This window comes from Mus pahari, chromosome 4 (genome assembly GCF_900095145.1).
Source record: "Mus pahari chromosome 4, PAHARI_EIJ_v1.1, whole genome shotgun sequence".
Classification (NCBI taxonomy): Eukaryota; Metazoa; Chordata; class Mammalia; order Rodentia; family Muridae; genus Mus; species Mus pahari.
In genome coordinates, this window is record NC_034593.1 from 74,820,006 (window position 1) to 74,840,747 (window position 20,742).

General features: G+C 43.9%; 1 protein-coding gene across 4 annotated transcripts in view; it reads right to left on the reverse strand.

Moving 5' to 3' along the window:
• The window catches only part of Trim2 (tripartite motif containing 2), a 144,115-nt gene that overhangs the window by 33,240 nt on the left and 90,133 nt on the right, over window positions 1–20,742 (reverse strand). For all 4 annotated transcript variants that reach the window (XM_021195644.2, XM_021195646.2, XM_021195645.2 and 1 more), the window contains exons 2-3: window positions 13,928–14,109; window positions 11,484–11,721 (exon numbers count right to left, since the gene is read on the reverse strand). In XM_021195644.2, coding sequence (XP_021051303.1) covers window positions 11,484–11,721; window positions 13,928–14,109 — 420 coding nt within the window. The remainder of the gene's footprint in view (window positions 1–11,483; window positions 11,722–13,927; window positions 14,110–20,742) is intronic.

Below are 20,742 nucleotides of genomic sequence, written 5' to 3' on the forward strand. Positions count from 1 at the left end.
ACATGGACACTGACAATCTGAAATCTCATCAAGAGCAGAGCCCATCATCCTAGGGTTGCCAGCCCTCATTTCGCTTTATGTGTATAAATATCTTGCCAGGACCTTGCAGAAGAGGGTGTCACACATCCTCTAGTACTAGACTTGCAGATGATTCTAAGCTGCCATCTGGGTGCCTGAACCCAGATCCTTGGCAAGAGCAACCAGTGCTCCAACCACTGAGCCATCTGTCTCTCCAGGCCCCTCTTCTTAATTTATGTTTTCAACAGTTGGTGGCAGGAAAATGGATTTACTGAATAAGGAAATCTCTGCTCTATCACTAGCTGATGACTAAGCTAACCTAATGGAACATGATTTCAGTGGTCACACATGACAAAAATTACAGCCTTTACAAAATTGGCCCAGAAAAGTCAAGTCACTAAGCAAAAAGAAAAAGTCAGAGAGAGAGAGAGAGAGAGAGAGAGAGAGAGAGAGAGAGAGAGAGAGAGAGAATGAATAATGGAGAGAAAACATGATTTCCAGAGTTGCCACAAAATTATCTTCCTCTCATTTCTCATTTCTCTCATTTCTTTTTAGATATAGAACTTCGCTATGTAGCACAGGCTATCCTCAAACTCACCATCTCCCTGAGATAGCCTCTCACATAGTTGTAATTGAAGGTATATGACATCATGTCCAACCTTCAGCACAGTATTTTAAATGCCGTAATTTCCAATGGGGGTAAAAAGTTATAAAAAAAAAAAAAAAAAATAGAAGATGGAGCTGGAGATTGTTCAGCTGTTAAAAGAGCTGCCTGTTCTTCCAGAGGACTCAGGTTCGATTCTCAGTACCCACATGGCACACCACAACCCTCTATGTGGTGGTTTGAATAGGAATGACCCCGCAGACTCATATACTTGAATGCTTGTCCATAGAGAGTAGTACATTAGGAGTTGTGGCCTTGCTAGAGTAGGTGTGGCTTTTTACAGGAAGTGTGTCACTGTGGGGGTGGGTTTTGAGGTCATATAAGTTCAAGCTCTGCCAAGTGTGGGACACAATTTCCTTGAGCTGCCTGCAGATCTAGGCATAGAATGCTCAGCTTCTTCTCTAGCACCATGTCTGCCTGCATGCTTCCTACCATGATGATAATGAATTGAACCCCTGAGACTGTAAGCCAGCTCTAATTAAATGTTTTCATTTATAAGAGTTGCTGTGGTCATGGTGTCTCTTCTCAGCAATGACACCCTAACTAAGACAAACCTCAGTCTCCGGGGATCCAAAAACCTCTTCCAATGTCTGTGGGCTCTGCATACAAGTGATATACTGACATATACCCATACACAACACCATAGGCAAAACGCCCAGACACACCAAAGAAAAAATAATAAAATCCCAGTTTTTAAAAAGAGAAAATGGTCTACTCCAAAATAAATTAATAATAACTGTCTCTTAGTAAATACAGATGAGACTTACTAGAGCTTAAGTTAACTCCTACATATGGTCCCAGAACTAAAAGAAACTGTATACATACTTTCAAAACTAAACAAGTAGAGAAATCAAGAGATGATCCCTCATCAAATAGACAGTATTAAAGACACAGAAATTTTAAAGAAGAACCAAAGAGAAGTACTCCAGCATGGGAAAGTATAACAACTAAACTGTAAAATCCACCAGAGGATCTTCACAGACAAAAGAACAAAGAAAAAGGAACATGGCCTAGTACCAAGTATGTAATAGAAAGAGGTAATGTTTGAAGGCCAGCGTGACGGCTTAGTGCCTGAGTTTCAGCCCTAGGCCTTACACAGTAAAAGCAGAGAACCAACTCTGCAGCATTGTCCTCTGACCTCCACTCCCAAGCTCTGATGCACACACACACACACACACACACACACACACACACACACACAAAATATATTTAATAAGTATTTTTTAAAAAATGTTTGAAGAAACCAGAGCTGGAAACTCCTCAAATTTTGATGAAAAAGACAAATCAACATAGCCGAAAAACTGCATAAACCCTAAATAGCCATCTCAAACAGAACTGAACCAATAACCTTATAACCAATGTATTACACAAACAAGAGAACCCTGAAAGCAACAAGAAATGGACACAAAGTGGACAGGAAACAGTCAGTAAGGTTAGCAATGTGGTTCCTCTCCTAGAACATTCCAAGGCCTAGCATGATGTCATCAGCCTGTAGTCCCAGTACTTGGGAGGTGAAGGTGGGGGGATTGTAAGTTCAAGGCCAGTCTTGGCTAAATAGGGAGACTCTTCCTCAAAATAACCAAAGTCAGGGCTGGAGAGATGGCACATTGTTAAGAGCATATATTGCTCTTAAAGAGCACCTGAGTTCAGTTCCTAGCACCCACATCAGGCTGAGCACAACTGCCTGAAAGTCTAGCTCAAAATAATCGGATGCCTCTGATCTCACAAGGTACTGCACATACCCACACACAGACACACAAACACACGCGCACACACACACACAGACACACAAACACACGCGCACACACACACACAGATACACAAACACATGCGCACACACACACACAGATACACAAACACACGCGCACACACACACAGATACACAAACACACGCGCACACACACACACAGATACACAATCATGCACATATAATTAAAATGATAAAAAATAAATCTTTAAAAAACAAAAATAACAACAAAAAGGTTTGGAGACATAGCTCAGTGATAGAGTATGTACCCAAAATGCACAAGGCACTGGATCTGACCCCCACACTAGCAGATAAATAAATGTCCCAAGGAACAAGTTGAATGTTGAACATAAAGGAGTAGAAAAAGAGATTTAAATTATAAGCAAAATGGATCTGGGTAGCTAATTTAGCTACCAGACAGACTGAGGCAAATGTTGCTGTCACAGAGAAAACTCTGTAACTGACAGGACATAATATAAGCTGAGGGAGAAAAAAGAAAAGAAAAACTTTATTTAGATTGGCCAAGAAAAGGGGAAAGCCTTGGATTACTAAAATCAGGAGGGAACTGGGTAGATTCCTACTACATCTTGGAAACATAAGGAACTATAGTAACATTATGGATGTTGTATGCCAGCAGGCTAAAGAGCATCAATAGCATGGACAAATTCCTAGAAACACCCAAACTACCAGAACAGATGCAAAGATGAAATGCGATTCTGAATAGACACATAGTCAGAAAACCGCCAGCAAGGGCAGTTTGACCAAAAGCTTCAATGGTAGGAGTGAGCAAGCTTTTAGATAAGGTACTACCCCAATCTTTCCCAAATAAACACACACACACACACACACACACACACACACACACATATGGACTTGGTTGTAGTAGTGAACACCTTTGCTTACAATCCATGGGAGGCAGAGAGTGTGAGGCTCTGTGTTGACAGTGCGTTAACACATGCTGTCTATATAGAAAGTAGTAACAGGCAAGGTAACATTGTAAGATTCTGCTCCAGACAATCAATCATCAATAAGTAAACAAATAAGTAAACAAAGAAATAAATGAAAAATGAATAAAAAAGTAAGTAAATAAAATGTGTGTGTGCACGTGTGTGTGTGTGTGTGTGTGTGTGTGTATACTTGTGTGAACCATTTCCTAATTCACTAGGCCACAAGGCATTGTGAGACAATGGCAGACTGACCTCCCTTGTAAAGTTGGGGTTGCACAATAAACTAATGAAACTGACCCAGCGGCATATCAGAAGAATCCCAGGATTGCAGGGAGAGTCACACATGAAAATCACAACCAGGACACGTCATATCACTAGAGGGAGATGGCTGTTTATCGATATGAGGCTACTTTTGTGGGGTGTTGAAATAGGCCCAGTGAATTAGGACATGTGACACACACACACAGACACACACACAGACACATTTTCTTTCTTTCTTTCTTTCTTTCTTTCTTTCTTTCTTTCTTTCTTTCTTTCTTTCTTTCTTTCTTTCTTTCCTTTCTTCCTTTCTCACTCTCTTTCTTTATGTACTTGAATAATTATATCAATATAAATCCCACTAACTGTATACTTTCAGGTGTTGGAAATACTGAAATTGATGTTCTATAATTTTCACCTAAAAGGAAAAGAAAAAAAAGAAATAGGAAAAAGAACCCCTATTCAGCTTTGGTTGACATCAGGAAAGTGTTCATTGTCCATGGTTCAATACCCCAAGTGCATCCTGGAAGAAAGAACTGGGGAATCATTTTGAAGTGCTGAAAGCATGTGGTTCTTAAATGCTCGTTCTCGGCTTTAGCAGCTGAGGCTTGTTGAGTTCAGCACTAATTGTGGTGTGGCTGTGTGCCCCTCAGCTGAGCTCATCCATTTCTGGAGAGATGATGCCACTGTCCCCAGGGGTGGGAGGGCAGCCAGAGGCCAGGGTGAGCTTATTGCTGTTGACAGGTGGTCACCATCTGTGTCCATCAGCAGAGGAGCTGGCAGGACCACATGCATTCCTAGGGGGAAAAGGATGCTCCAGGCCTGGGGCCAATCTGGAGGCTTTTGTGGAGATCCTGAAGGTTGATGGGGGAGGGGAGGATCCCGAACATCCCCTTCCTATCAACATCCTTGTTAATAAGGAGCCTCGCTGAACACTGACAGGGTTCCATGGTCATTTGTCTACCTAGGATCACAAGGCATGAGCTCAAGTGTTGGCTTTAAGAGCAAAGAACTTCTTAGATCACTGGCTGCCATTCTGGTTTTTTTTTTTTTAAGCACTTGGCAGTGCCATCCCTGCAATTTAATGAGCAGAGTACAGAGCATTTCAGCACGGGACAGACAGGCTTTCATCCACTGGTGCTAGTCAGCATGGCAGGGCCCTGCATTGCTGTTAATCACCCGAGTTTATTAACCTTTGTATGCTTGGCTTGTTTTTAAAGATTTACTCATGGCAATTAACTGCATGCAATTTATCTGGGATACTGCGTTTGGCTTGCATATGCAATGAGCATCCCCATTTCAAACCAGCACAGCCGTGAGAGCTCCTATAGTCTACGGTCAGACAACCGAGTGCTGTAAGATGTATGCTACTGACTCCCCAGGACCTTTCCCTGGCTTATACATTTTATGATCCCGAAGAATCACAGTGATTCTACATGTAGGAAGTACATACTTTAAACTGCTATGCTCATCTCAAGGAGGGTCAAAGCCTTTAGATAGACTTAGTTTCTGATGGGGCTGGAGGAGATGTGTTTGGTAGAAAGGAGGGCGTGGGGCTATTTTAACATGAAGAATCGTAACAGTTCTGGGGGTGCCGGAATTAGCAGGGCATCTGGCATCCGAGGGTCTCTGGTGCTAAGTAAGATGAGCTCAGGTAAGCATCTTTAGGAGCATCTCTTTTCTTTTGAGTCAGGGTCTCACTATGTAAACCAGATTGGCTTCAGACTCAGGTTCACAAAGATCCTCCCAAGTGCTGTGACTGAAGACATGTGAGACCAACCTAGGACTTCTTTTCTTATTTGTCCTCCAGGCAGTAGCCAGAGATCCCACCTTCCTTAGTTCTTCCTAAGAAAGGCAGTGCCATTTTACAGAAACTCGGTTTGTTCGCTTTTTATTATGTTTCTGAGGTTGTAGAGATGGAGCCCGAGGCCATGTTGATGCCAAGTCACATCCCAAGTCCTGTAGTTTTAACTTTATTCATTTTTTTCCATGCTGAGGTTTGAGGCCAAGGCCGTATGCGAGTGAGACATGCTCCCCCCTTCACCCATTTATTGTGAGATGGGAATATGGCTTCATAGTTTAAGTTGGCTTCGAACTTGTGGACTTGTGTTTGTCCTACCTGAACCTCCCGAGTGCTAGAATTATAGGCAATGCTACCACTCCTGATGCATAGTCATTTTAGAGTTAACCACCCCAGTGGAGACCACCATGACATCATTGGCACTAAAGTTTGACCTGACATCACTTCAGTCTGGTGTCAGTCAACTCCTTGAGTCTTGTTCTTCAACCACATTCTTGCTGGTCTGGATCAGAGCCACCTGGTGGATGACTCCAGCAGGCTCCCATGGCTTCCGTATCCACCCTCTCACATCTCCAGCTAGTTTGAGATGAGCTCAGTGCAAATCTCACATAGGTGTGCCAGTGCTTAATGTTCCTCAACAGAGCCTCAGACTAAGGTCGGGCTCAAGTATCCAATAACTGCATCCAGCATCCTTCTTCCAGATCCTGACCTTTTAATCTCTCTGGCCAACATCATTTCTAGGTTCCTAAGGACCCTGGGCTGACGGCACAGTGACGTACAACAGGCTTTTGGATGTCTCCATTCTCTCTGAGACTCTGTCCCTTCTGAGCAACATGCCATTCATTATTATAGTGTAAACACCGTAGACGGTATACACTATACTGTATATACTGTATACACTGTAGTCACATGGAGCAAAACCAGAACTATAAGCACAAATATATGCATATACATATACATCTTATACATATACACATTCACATATACTAACTTTCATGTCATTTATTTCAAAAATATCTATTTGAAGCTATGAGTGAGGCTCAATGGTAAAGCATGTTCTCAACCCTGAGCTGAAAATTCTTGGCATCAATCATTCAGTCAGTCAATCAATCAGTCAATCAATCAATCATCAATCAGTTTCAATAGCTACCTAGCAATCTGTTAGATGGACTTGTAATAACCTCAGTAAGTGTCTAATATTGTAGACTTCTATCTCTAATTTTTACTATAATACAGAAATGACAACATATGTAGTAAATCATCATCTTATCTAGTAATTTCCTTAGAAATAATTCTCTTAGTGGAATTGCTGAATTAAAAGATGAAAGTCCATCTAAAACACTTGTTACATTTTGGCCCAACTGATATCACTTTTCTGAAAGCAATTTACTCTTTTCCCCATAAAAACCTAAGACAAGACCTAAAGATTCTGAGTTTGAGCTTGCGTCATACGCCTGTGTGGCAAGCGTCTTTACCTGATGAACCATCTTGCCAGCCCCTGGTTATTGCCTTTTAAAATAACTAAATAAAGGTAAGTATTTGTGAAACCTAACCTCTGTGACGGGATTTTTTTTAGCCATTTATACCCTTCCTGTGGGTTTTCTACCTTCTTTTCTCAGCTTCTTTTGAGACAATCATAGTTTGCTCGTCAGTGCTCTTTATATGTAATGAATCCTGGGAGGTACTTTAATTAAGAATTGTATGGTTGGTATTATAAGTTAAATTATTAATAGATTTCATTTTCCCTTCTTCCCTAGATTTTGGTAGCAGGAATATAAATGTGTCATAAATCTCTCTCTCTCTCTCTTTTGTTTTTGTTGTTGTTGGGGGGGGGGTTGGTATTTTCTTTTTTTTTGAAACAGTGTTTCTCTGTGTAGCCCTGGCTTTATAGATCAGGCTGGTCATCTAAATGCTGGGATTAAAGGCACATGTGGCCACTGCCTAGCCGACTGTACCATTTTTTTTTTCCATCTCTCACTATTTGGAGTGTACTGAGAACCACAGACATGATTTTCTTTCACATTTCACAGTCTATTTTATTGTTCTTTTCTTAGATTCTTGGGCTTTGTACGTGTTTATTGTTTTGTTTGTTTGTTTGTTTGTTTTTGAGATAGGCTATCATTATGTAGCTCAAACCGGTTTTGAACTCACACTGTCTTTGAGGAGGTTTGAACTCTTGACTAAGCCTACGCTATATATTTTGCTTCTAACTTCCTGAGTTGTAGTCTTTTCAAATAAAGGAAATTACTTTATTTAACCCCTAAAAAGGTCTCCTTAAAAAAACAAAACAAAACAAAACAAAAAACATGGGATTATTTACCCCATACATTCTACAGTGAAATATTCATTTCTGTGTTTTATCCTGTTTGCACTTTCTTTATGTATTAAATGGTTGTGAATTCCAAAAGACACTTTGTGGGCTTTTTTCTGTGAACAATTGACAACTTAATTTTAGAACACTGTGCAGGAGGGAAATACACTGACCTTTTTGAAAAAAAATAGTTTATTTATTTTTATTTTACAGACATTGGTTTTTCTGCCAGTGTCTCAGAACTGTCCCTTAGAACTGAAGAACAGGTGTGAGCCACCATGAGGCTGCTGGGAATTGAACCTGGGGCCTATGGAAGAGCAATCAGTGCTCACAACCGCTGAGCCATCTCTCCAGCACGCCCCTGCCCCTTGTGACCTAATTATACAGTCAATTTCAGTGGGCTCAAGTTCTCCCAATCTTAGCTTGGCTTCACATACTGTCTTCTTACAGCACGTGGGTTTTTACGTGTGGGATGCAGATTCTCGCACACATGTACTCTTTCCTCTGCTCTCGTTCCACTCACTGGTCCTCTCTAGCCCAACCTCTTCTCCACTTCAGTTGAACATCTCCATAAATGCAAACCTGCCCGGCCAGCCTCAGTCTTACTGCTCCATCCACCATTCAAACAGTGAGCTAGCTACCTCTGCGTCTGAAGCGTTAATGTTCCATGGTGCTCTCGGGATTGAGGTCAAGCACTTTCTTGATGATATCACAGTGTGTCACAATCTCTCCCAATCTACTTTTCTGGTTCCTCCCTGCAAGTCTCCTGCCCACCCGTGTTCTTGCCCCACTTCCAGACTTCATGTTCTAGGTGCCCCAACTACCTACTGTCCCTGAACACTACCGCACCCTCACACTGATTATCATGTTACCTTCCAACTGTCATTTTTTTTTTTTTATTCTACACAACCACCTGTTCTGTATAGGCTGCTGCCAACAGTGGGACTCCTGTTTGTTTCTAAGACTTTCTTCTCTGTCAATCAGGATCTGCAGAGAGTCTATGATTGAGCTAAATTGTAAGGGAACTCGTATCTGAAATAAGTGTTGTCCTAGATGTAGTTCTTAGGATGGGAGCCCAGGCAGAGAGCCTCAGTATTTACTCTGAGCCAGTAAGAAAAGGGGTAAGAAAACCAACATTCAACCTGCTTTGGGGTGAACCCTTTAAGCTTGTTTTGTGAAATCTACACTACGGTGTCCCTTGGATTATCGTCTGTGTGTTATGCCTTGTTCTTACCAGCTCACGGTACTCCCAATTAAATAGTTACAGATGTGCAAGTGATGGTGTCATCTTGTGTTTGAAGCTACGAAGCTCAGGCTGCTATTTCTTCTAGCCCTAGCTTCGTGGATGTGTCAGTCAAGCTGGTGCTTAGCCGTCCCAGCTTGAGATTCTCCATCGAGGGTCACTCACACCTGATTGTTGAGAAGCCTAGAGTGGGTGTCTGGCAAATCTGTTCTACAATCTGCTGAAGATGCAGTACTTGGTGCTAAAGTCTCTGCCTACCAAGGGGAAGCTAGAAGACCAAGCAGCCCACAGATGACATTATGTCATGGGACAGGATGGCAAGTGACACAAGGGAAGTAAACACGATGAAGAGGTGACCTGGATGGACATAATGGCACGTGACCTCATTTTCAGTACGAAGAGGAGAAACAAGCTTATCTCAAGTTCAAGGCCAACTTGGTCTAGCCTGAGAGATCTAGACCAGTAAGGGTTACTATATAGTGAAACCCAGTCACACACACAAAAAGAGGTGGCTTGGCTTACCCAGAGAGCATAGCTAGAGAAAGCTGCTCTGGGAAGGAAATGGAAATAAGGAGAACAAGCACACAAGAGAAAGCATAGAAGGAATGACTCGGCCAGCCTGAAGGCAGGAAGCCCACTGAGGACTTTAAGGAGGTCAGGCAGGCTGCAAGGGGCCAGGCACAGGGCAGCATGAGACACAGTCAATGGCTAATAAAGAAGACTTGGCTCCAGCAACCACTTGTTTTTGCTGGTGATTTATAATAGGTGGGACTTACAAGTAGTTTCAGATACTTTTTAATTGGCCAATATAAGGGGAATAAGTGAATAAAGTCATTGATTAGAACTAATATAATGTCATGGTTGGAGGTATAGCTCAGTGACAGGACATGAGCATTCATGAGGCCCTGGGCTTGATTTCTAACACCAAGTCATCATCATCATCATTGTTGTTAATCATCATCATCATCATCATCATCACCATCATCACCACCACCATCATCATCATCACCACCACCACCACCACCATCATCATCATCATCATCATCAAGTTCAGGGAGCAGTGCCAGAAACTGAATGTAGAGACTTTCATATGCAAGGTATGGTGGTTTGAATGAGAATGGCTCCCGATAGGCTCACATATTTGAATGTTTGGTCCCCAGTTAATGGAACTATTTGGTAACAATTAGGAAGTTTGTCCTTGTTGGAGGAGGTGTGTCATTGGAGGCAGGGTTTGAGATTTCAAAAGACTCATACCATTCCCAGTCTCCCTCTGCCTCGTGGTTTTGGTCATGTCTCAAGATATAAGTTCTTGGCTCCTGCTCCAGCGCCATGCCTGCCTGCCTGCCTCCATGCTCCCTGACATGATGCTCAGGGACTCACCCTCCGAAACCTAAACCCCAAATGAAACGCTTTCGTTTTCAAGTTGCCTTGCTCACGATGCTTTATCACAACAATAGAAGATCAACTAAGGCACCAGGCATCCATTTTACCACTGAGCTACACTTCCGACCTCTAAGAAATGTGTATATAATTTTAGACAGAGTCTCTCTGTACTGCCAAGGTGGTCTCAAACTCATCATCCGTCTCCCTCTGCTTCCTGGGCGCTAGGATTGTAGGTATGCGCACCCCTCCTGGACCAAGAAATAACTGTAATAGCTAATCTTTACTGAGAACTTACTGTGTGCTTTATGACGTTTAAACATTTCAATTCCCAATTTCTAATAATCCTGTTGGGTAAATTCTGTTATGACTTCCTTTACACAGGAAAGGAAGTGAGCGTTCACTACACTCACTAGAGCTGAGTAGGGAACCGTTTAAACGCAGGGTTTGAAGCAGCCAGGCTGACTCACTGCCTGTGTCTCCAGCCAGGCCATTATCCTGTCCCTTCCAGGCACAGAGCTAGTGTGAGTCACGGATTGGATGAGTGCTACAGGCCCATTTACATTTATAACAGTTATTGAGCTTGCTAGAAGCAGGAAGTGTGTTTGCCACTCACAGTCTAAAGTCTTTATCAGGGATTCACAGAGTTTCAGGTCTACATTCCTAAGGAGTAGAATCTAAAACATGAGAAAAACTTTTCTCCAGTAATCATAATAAAAATAATAATAATTATTATTATTATAAAACTCTAATTAGCATTTTAGCAATCACTCTAAACCTGTAACTCTTATCAGCTATTAAATCTTTATCCATGATTTTTTGACTCACGTTATGTCAGAGTATGCATGCCTAACTTGCAAGCAGCCACTGACTTTCTGTCCTGAGGATAGCAACAGTATATTCTAAGTAGAGGTGATAAAGATGGATTTTATGATTTAAGTAATACTGGTTAGAGGCAGTGAGCAGGCAAAACAGTCTAATGGCTGTTTTTTCTTTTTAAATTAGTCATTTCTCAGAAGCAGTTTTGCTTTAGAAGAATCTCTGAGGTACTCAAAGCCCACCCAGAGCCTCAGCCACTACGTTCGCCAGGCTGCCTGCTGTCTGCCTCACTTACATTTCCATCGTGGTTTGGGCACGAAAGAGGCTTTCCTGCAGCCACAGCGGTGACCGTCTCCAGGATGGAAGAGTCCTCGCCGTTGCTGCCTGGCGTCCGCTGCAGCACATCCATGAGGTTCGTGATAAAGAAGTTGTTCTGGAGTGCGGCCACCCCTTTCTCAGGCAGGATGGAGGTCTGGCGACACACCGGGCAGGAGAGGGTTAAGCTGTGGGCTGGGATGTAGTTCTGTAGGCACCTGTGGCAGAGGACACATGGGGACAGTCAGCAGGGCACCACTTCCTGAGGTGGTCTCATCAGTGCTGACAACGGGCCACTTTGCAGAAACCCACTTCGTGGTGTCCTGTACCAGGGAGATGATGCTTCAGAGACCAGGAGCTAATCTGTCCTCACACGGGCTCTATCCGCTGGTCAGACAAACGACTGTGCTTAAGGAAAAGAAAATGTCACAGACTTGTGCAGTGTCTAGAGCGCTGACACCCACAGTGTGGTTGGTTCAAGGACAAGCAACCTTGATCTTCCAAGGAACTTTGTAGACCTACCAGATCAGATGCCCATGTGACTCACACTTATGTAAAGGTTGAAAACCCTTGTTCTGTAAGCATTGAGCTCAGAAGTGTGTGGGTGTTAGCAATGGGGGGGGTGCCAAATGTGTTGTTAATGTTGAAATTCATTTGATACAAAAAAAAAACCATAATCAATGTTTTAAAAAGCATCGAAATGGAACTACTTGGTTAAAGCAAGCATGAGATACCCATGCTTAGTCACACCATCTCTTGCCTCTCTAGAGGCACCGTTTAACAGTTACTCAAACAAAGAAATGTATTAACAATAATGACCACCATATGTATTGCAAACTACCTTTGACATACTCCCATGAATCTATGGAGGAGGCACCATTATGATCCCTTTGGACAATGAAGAAACACCGGTACACAAAGGGGGTCAATACCTTGCCTAGCATTCTTTTTTTTTTTTTTTTTTTTGAGACAGGGTTTCTCTGAATAGCCCTGGTTGTCCTGGAACTCACGTTGTAGACCAGGCTGGCCTCAAACTCAGAAATCTGCCTGCCTCTGCCTCCCAAGTGCTGGGATTAAAGGCGTGCGCCACCACCGCCCAGCTCCTAGCATTCTTTAGTAGGCCAGGGTTAGTGTGGGAATCCAAACCCGGGCAGTTTGACATCATAATCTAACCTCAAATAGCTAGAGCTGGAGCTGCAACTCAGTGGTTAAGCGCTGATCCAGCATACCTGGCTTTCATCCAAGCACTAAAGAAACAGACCCAAAATTACACTGTATACTGCTTTCCGATTGCTCAGCCAGAGTCTGAGAAGCACCAGTGTGGCCTTTTACTTTTGCAGATGGAGAAATCAGCACCGAGGAGGGCTGGCTGCGCAGTGTCTCAGGGGGAGCTAGGGCTGAATCCCTACCAGAAAGGAAGCAGATCTGCTAACATCAGAAATGGCATGTAAGCCCTAGAGGCATTCTGCTAGACAACTGACATTCATCGAGTTTCACCCTCTGCCTCTACTCCCTCTTTTGGTGGGTCATCTACCTTTGTCTTCAGGGCATCTGGTCCTCCTGGATCTTTTCTATTAATAAAGCTTGGCATTGGGCTGGTGAGATGGCTCAGTGGGTAAGAGCACCTGACTGCTCTTCCGAAGGTCCAGAGTTCTAATCCCAGCAACCACATGGTGGCTCATAACCATCCGTAACAAGATCTGACGCCCTCTTCTGGAATGTCTGAAGACAGCTACAGTGTACTTACATATAATAAATAAATAAATCTTTAAAAAAAAAAAGAAATTTAGAAACAGGTCTCTTTCAGTCCCTGCATGTTCATGACCCTCTAGAAATGTCAAAGTATCCAGAAAGATCTTTCTAGAAGGCATCAAATAAAGCTTGGCGTTCCTCACAGCTCTAAATGAAGAGCTCAACTTCCTCTAGGATCTTATAGCATTATAATCATAGCATATACTAGATGCCGTCCTACAGATCTACAGTCCTACTCTCTGAGGCCTATGTCTTCTACCTCTTGACACTTCTTAGATGTCTCAAGGGTCAGAAAACCCACCAGGCAGCAAACTGAAGCAATGTTCTTCCTCAAACTGTGTTCCTTTCTCTATCCTGATGACTAGCATCTCCAGCCATTCACCTCAGCAAAACAGAGTGGGAGTCATTCGTCCAATAGTAGCTCCCCTCCTGTCCTACATTTCTTTCACCCAGTCTTGGTGGCTCTCAACAGTGAGCTAGTCTGTTCCTGGAGGCTTTCTCGGTCTTATAATTGTTTGAAGTGAAGTAAGTCTCTGGTAACTCCTGATTGGGTTCCTAGATGTCTGTTAGACACACAAGTAGGGCATTGTCTCCCTTGGGTAGCAGCAGAGTCCTGGGAAAGAGCCTGTGCAGGTGACTGAAGGTGGGTGAGGCGGCACGGAAGAACCTTACCTCTCGCAGAAAGTGTGCAGACAGGGCAGGACCTTGGGGCTCTTGTACCGTTCCAGGCATATGCTGCAGATCAGAAACTGCTTGTCGATCTGGCGCACCACAGGACTTGGGATGCTGGCGCCCTCACTGGCCATCCTAGACCACTGACATGGGGGGCCGGCTGTCCTCGACCCTGCACGCTGCTGTGGTCCGAGAGAAAAGCCAAAAGGAAAACAAAATGATCATACTGTGCATGTAAACCAATCCCCAGCTCTTCCCTTTTAAATACAGGAAGAGGTCAATGTCAGTGACCTCAGAATAATCAGCTCTCAGTGGAAGGGTTAGCGAGCTTGTCTGTGCTCTAAATAACAATAAAATAGTGGCATCTTCCCCACGCAGACAACCAAGCAGGAGAAGGTGAATTTTACTAAGATGTTTGCTGGGTTTAAAAGGGAGTGGTGCCCAAGAGGAAAATAGTTACACATGGATCCGGTGACTGAACTCAGGCCCTCGGGATAGGCTACAAGCCCCTTTACCCACCGAGCCATCTCTTTGGTCCTGATGCCAGTATTCTTAATTATACATGTTCTGAAGTTTCAAAGGAAAGAGGTACAAACCCAAGGGCGGTGATCAGACTTGGGCATTTTAACAACGGAAAGCACAGAGGAGCTGACTCTCCCTTTGTCTAAAATGGATGTAAATCCTCCTTTTGTAGAGGACATTTGCAGCTCCAAACTCTGAGGTGCACGGAAGACTCTCAGTCGCTGACTGCAGGGAGATGGGTCTTCCTAGCAAACTGTGCTTGAGAAAGCTCCTAGCTTCCCACAGCACTGCTCAGAGCCCAACCCTTTTGCCTTTGTCAGATCTATTATCTAGTAACAGAGTGGAGATAACGCAAGGCAGTCCCTGTAATCTTAAAGGAATAGCCCCACACTTCTGCACATTTGAGGGGGAAAAAGAAGTCAAGACAGAGGAAGCGTCAGATTGTGATGTGTCTGAAGAAGACCAGTCAAGAAAGCAGTCCACCGAGCAAAAAGTTATAACGAGCACAGCTCTGGCCAACCGCCTTACAGCTTCTGGCTCCGATCTCAAACAGCATGGCTTGAACTGAAATTCATCTATCAATTTTCTAAGTACTTGGTAAGGAGCCTACGGCCTTCTTTTCTCCAGGGAAATATTCTATCCAAAAAGGAAGGAAGAGGGGAAGGAGGAAAGGAGGGAGAGAGAGAGAGAGAGAGAGAAGGAGGAAGGAAGGAATGATGAAAGCCTAGTTAATCTTCAACGTAACAGAGATGAATATTTTATTCTCATTAAATACCCGCGCACATGTACAGAGCACACACCCTACAGGGTCAGGAGTAAATGTATCTCTGAAACGTATAGCCTCTTCCCCTCATAGTCTACCCCATCCCTCTGACCTGGTGTTTCCATAAGGCTGTGCTCTGGAAGCATAGTTGACATTTGGCACTAGTACTTGGTCTGTGGCCTGTGCCCGAAGCAGGAAAATACAGCATGCTTATAACATCAACAGGCCTGAGCTTTCTGTAGGAACCGCTCTTTTTCCAACATGAATAAGAGCTCTTATGCCTCGCTGAATAATCAATGTACTTCAGCTCTCTATTTTAACTTATTTAATTTTTTATTCTGTGTATGTGAGTGTCTTTCGGCACACATGTATGTGCACTGCAAGCACGTCTGGTGTTGGAAGAAGCTAGGAGTGGGTGTCACATCCTCCAGAACTGGAGTCACAGATAGTTGTGAACAATGAGGTGCTGGGAACCAAATCCCTGTTCTTCAGAAGAAAGCCAGTGGTCATAACTGCTGACCCATTCTCCGGTCCCAAGCATCCAACTCTTATTAAGAAAACTCTAGCTCTTATAATCCAAGAAGTCAGTCCTAAAAACATGCACATACAGGCAATGCTAATGGGCTTAGTAGGTTGTAATTATATATTTATTCATTTTTAAATGTATTATCTACATATGTGACAATAATTTTATATACTTATTAAAATGTGCAAATAAAATAAGTACTACACACCCAAATTAATGAGCTCCAAAGTCTACATATCTCAATAAACTACTTATTTAGAACAGGCATTCTGGAGCTATGGCGCTTTATATGGGTTTTACGCCGTCACTACCGAGTACATTTTTACATACCTACAATCATAATAATTAGAGAAAAAGAGATCACACATCTGAGAGGAGGGTCATGGGAAAGGCCAAAAGGAGTAGAAGGGGTGGAAGAAATGGTATAATTACATTTTAATTTAAAATAAACTTTAAAAACTAAAGCCCTGTCAGGATCCATTTTAGCAGAGTTGCACACACGGAGAGTTTTCTAAAGGATATGAGTCATAGATGGCACCTTGTGAGGCATCTGTTAGGAGCACTTCGGTCAGGACTCCCTGAATGGTGAGGCAGTGTAGGGAGGAACAGCTAATCGGCCATCACTGAGGGCTAGACTTTCCGTAGAGTGTTCCCTAGGGACTAGAGAAAGCTGTTCACAGATCAAATGAAGGGCGGGTCATCTCTCAGGAGCCCGACCGCATCCTATGACATCAGACTAGTGAAGGGAGCACTGTCTGTCTTAGAGAAAAGGAAACCAAAGCCGAGGGTTTGACCTGCCCAAGGTCATCCAGGAAAATCGACGAAGCAACAAGCTCTCTGCCTCCTCTGATGGTCCATGATAGCTAATCTTAAACAAGGGGGCAAGACTTGTGTGCGCCTCCTAAAAGTGGCATCATGCTCTCTTCTGTGGCGATAAAATGTACATGACTGTGAGAAAGATTCACTAAGCGTATTATTATTATTATTATTATTATTATTATTATTATTATTGCAGTGATTGCTGGAGATGTGGCTTAGTGATGGAGCACATACTCAGTAATAATTCCCCTTACTCCCTTACATTCTCTCAAACTTTTCGTTAAAATCAACTAAATAGGGACTGGAGAGAGGGTTCAACAGTTATGAACCCTTGCTGGTCTCACAGAGGACCTGGGTTCAGATCCCAGAACCCATAGGATGGGTCATAGCTGTGACTTCACATCCAGGTGATCTGACACCCTCTCTGGCATCCAGGGCATCCATATGGAACACTCATACACATAAAATAAAAATAAATAAATCAGCCAGATGTGATGGCCTACGCCTTTAGTCGCAGCGCTCAAGAGATAGAGGCAAGGAGATCTCTCAGCTTGAGGCCAGCCTAGTCTACAGAGGGAGTTCTGGGATAGCCAAGGCTACACAGAGAAACCCTGTCTCTGAAAACCAAAAGTTAAAATGTAAAAAAAACTAACAACAACAACAACAACAACAAAAAACATTTTGAAAAGCCAGCTAAATTTCATTTTGAATAGCTTTAAAATTTTAAAGCTGCATTTATTTATCCATCTGTGTTGGGAGGTGTAGGATGGCTTCTGTGCCACAGCCAACATATGAAAGGTCAGAGGTTAGGTGGGCTCTCCCACTGAGTGGGTCCCAGGGTTTGAACAGAGTTCTACAGCTTAACAGCAGCACATCTCACCTGTCCTTGGCTACGTTTGATGCTTCTCATGAGACCTTTATGTGCTCAGCAACATTGGATAACAACAGCAAAAAGAAAGGACAGAGAGGGAAAGAAACCATTGGGTTTAAGGTACTTTTAAAAAGCCTTGTGTTAATCAAATGGTATGTATTAACCAAATGAAATTTCTTAAGCCAACACTTTTACACTCTAAAGCTTAAAAACAAAAACAAAAACCATTTGATTCTAATTCTGTGGTAATTGTTGTGGTGATAACTACGCTCTGTTAGTATTGTTCATTTATATGGTAAATTAATTATGCCTACTCATTAACCCTAATTTAAAATCATGACAATGTTGCAGATCTGTCACAAGTGACCTGTTGAAGGCATCTCGCTCTTTAGAACTCCCACAATCAACACAAAAGCTCTCCTATCCCCAAAGACCCCCGCAGCTTTGCCAGGATAAGGAAGCTTCTGGGAATTCGGCTGGATGTAAACCACCACGGGAAAGCACTTCATTGCTCCGAAAGGGACTATGTGCTCAGAACTCAGGCACAACAGGAGTCAGTGGCTCAGTGGGATGCTGCTAGGCAATATCTTTTCTTTTCTTTTTTTTTTTTTTTTTCTGGTTTTCAAGGTTTTTCTGTGTAGCCCTGGCTGTCCTGTCCTGGAACTCACTCTGTAGACCAGGCTGGACTCAGAGATCCACCCACCTCTGCCTCCCAAGTGTTGGACTTAAAGGCTAGGGCAGCAGTTTTCCATCAGAGGCCTTGAGCACTACCAACAATGAATACCTGGCTACTTTCCCCTGGGGCTCCCTCCCTCTGTGGACTCCGAACTGACATGGAGAGGGTGAAGCTGAGAAACAGAATTGCTCTCTGCTGGCAGCCAGCAGAACTACGTGGGAGAAGTCAGCGGTGGAGCCCAACAGAGCTGAGGGCACACCCACTGGCAAAAGGCCAACGGAGGTAAAGCAGAAGAATCTTTCTTCTTGAAACTGGCTCTTGTTATGCAACCAGATTCTCAAAGTCCTCCTATCTCAACCTTCCAAGTGCTGGGGTGACAGGCCAACGGCCACCACACCTGGTCAAAAGTCATTTTTATAGGACGCAGTCCACATTAGACAGATAATGATACCCACCAGCTAGAAGAACTTTTAAATGAAACCAAGCTGAAGTTCACTGTAGTTCCAGAGGTTGTCTCATTCCCGCCCTGACTCCCACCTCTACCCCTGATCCCATCCAACTGCTTTTTTAGGGTTTCCCTCTCAACCTGATCACACAGTTTACCCCCCCCACACACACACACACACTGTCCCCACTTTTCCAGCACATGTTACCTCTTGTCTTTGCTGTCTTTAGCTCCAAAAGCACACGTTTTCTCTGACGGACCCCATGCTCGCACAGTAACCCCACCACTCATTTGTTGAAGCCCTGCTCTTTAATGTACTTGGAGACTGGGATCATTTGTGGGGGGAGCATCAGGCCGCGAGGATGGAGCCCTAACAACAAGATCTGAGCAAGAGAGCAGTTGTATTTTTCCATCCCTATTATCCTGCACAGATGCCTGCTGTTTATGGGGTAGGAAGGGTCTCAACACTTCAGAGACACAGTTGGGAAAGGAAGCCAGTCAAGAATCCAAGTGTGCAGCTGGGTGTGCGTGGTGGCGCACACCTTTAATCCCAGCACCCAGGAGGCAGAGGAAGGTGGATTTACGAGTTCGAGGCCAGCCTGGTCTACAGAGTGAGTTCCAGGACAGCCAGGGCTACACAGAGAAACCCTGTCTCGAAAAACCAAAATAAATAAATAAATAAATAAATAAATAAATAAATAAATAAAAAAATCCAAGTGTGGATCTCTTTTCTAATCAAGAAGAGCAGGAAGGAACTGGTCACCCACGCACACTGACCAAAGGCTGTCCACTTTGTGTGTATTCCTCAGCTGATTCTGGCTGGTGGCATGCTTCCCACTGTGCTTGCTGGCACGAGTGAAACATGCTGCTGTCCCCACCCCAACCCCCGGCCCTCTCTCTCCACCTGAGGATGCAATAAGAGGAGAGGCCATCTGTCTGCATAGCCTGAGGGCAGCTCTCACCAGAACCCCACTGTCTTGGTACCCTGATTTAGGACTTCCAACCTCCAGAACTGGAAGAAACAGTTGCTGAAAGCCACCTCATCTATGGTAGTTTTTGTGACAGAAAAGAACTGAATCAAACCTCTCTGATACACTATGCAATTTATTCAATATATCTTGTGTTATCTTCCCACCCCTGTATGGCCACCTCATCCTGCCATAGAAGATTTGTGGTGACAGGGATGTGTGTGTCCACACACTGCAGTCATCCCAGAAGCGAGAACTGTATGTGCCTGGTACTTCATTGTCACTAATTTCTGAATAAACAGAGTATACTGCGGGGAGAGGGAGGGACTAAACATGACAGTGGGGAGGAGACACTGTGACAAAGCATGTTTGTTACCATCCGCATTGCCTGCTTCCGGGTGTGACAGTCTAAACCTCAGCAGCACACGTTATCATCCCGAGGGTAAGTATTAGCAACACATTTTAACATGTTCACAAATTCCGAGGAAGAACCGGAAAGCTGCCGAGGACACACATGCGCGGCAGTAAACAGCGTTAAGAGTTGGCACAGACAGCCCTCATTACGGGCGGCCTTGCCAGCTAAACATTGCATGTTGTGGGAAAAGCAACTCGGCAAACAGGAAACACAGTCCTTGCACAGAAAAACCCTGCCCCAGTCTTTCTTCCCTCGCACCAACTCTCGTGTTTTCCCTGGTTCGCTTGCTCCAGTCTCTTCCGGTGTGACGGGAGTCACCACCGAATGTGGGGGAAACCCGATAGGAGAGAAGGCTGCGTCGGCAACCCCGAGATTCAGACCACACTTCTCACCCCAAATTATACCATTCAGAGGAGAAGGGTAGCCAGCTTTGTTGCTGACACCAGCATGAGGAAGAGTAGGGAGGGAGAAGGGAAGAGGAGAGCCAGGAAGGGAAGGAGCAGGGACTGGGAAGATGGCTGAAAAGTACAATCAAAGCATATACTTCGTAAGACGTGGTACGCACAATCCCAGGGGTACAAGATTCCATTTCTTCAGTTTTTAGACAGGGTCTCACTATGTAGCCCAGGTTGGCCTTCAACTCATTACCTTCCTGCCTCAGCCTCTTGAGAGCAGATGCTACAGGTGTTGCATTGCCATGCCTGGCTTCACTTCTGTCCCTACAGACCAGCTTTGTGGCACTCCTGGGTCAGTATTAGTCTTGGGCCTCTCTGATATATATATATATATATATATATATATATATATATA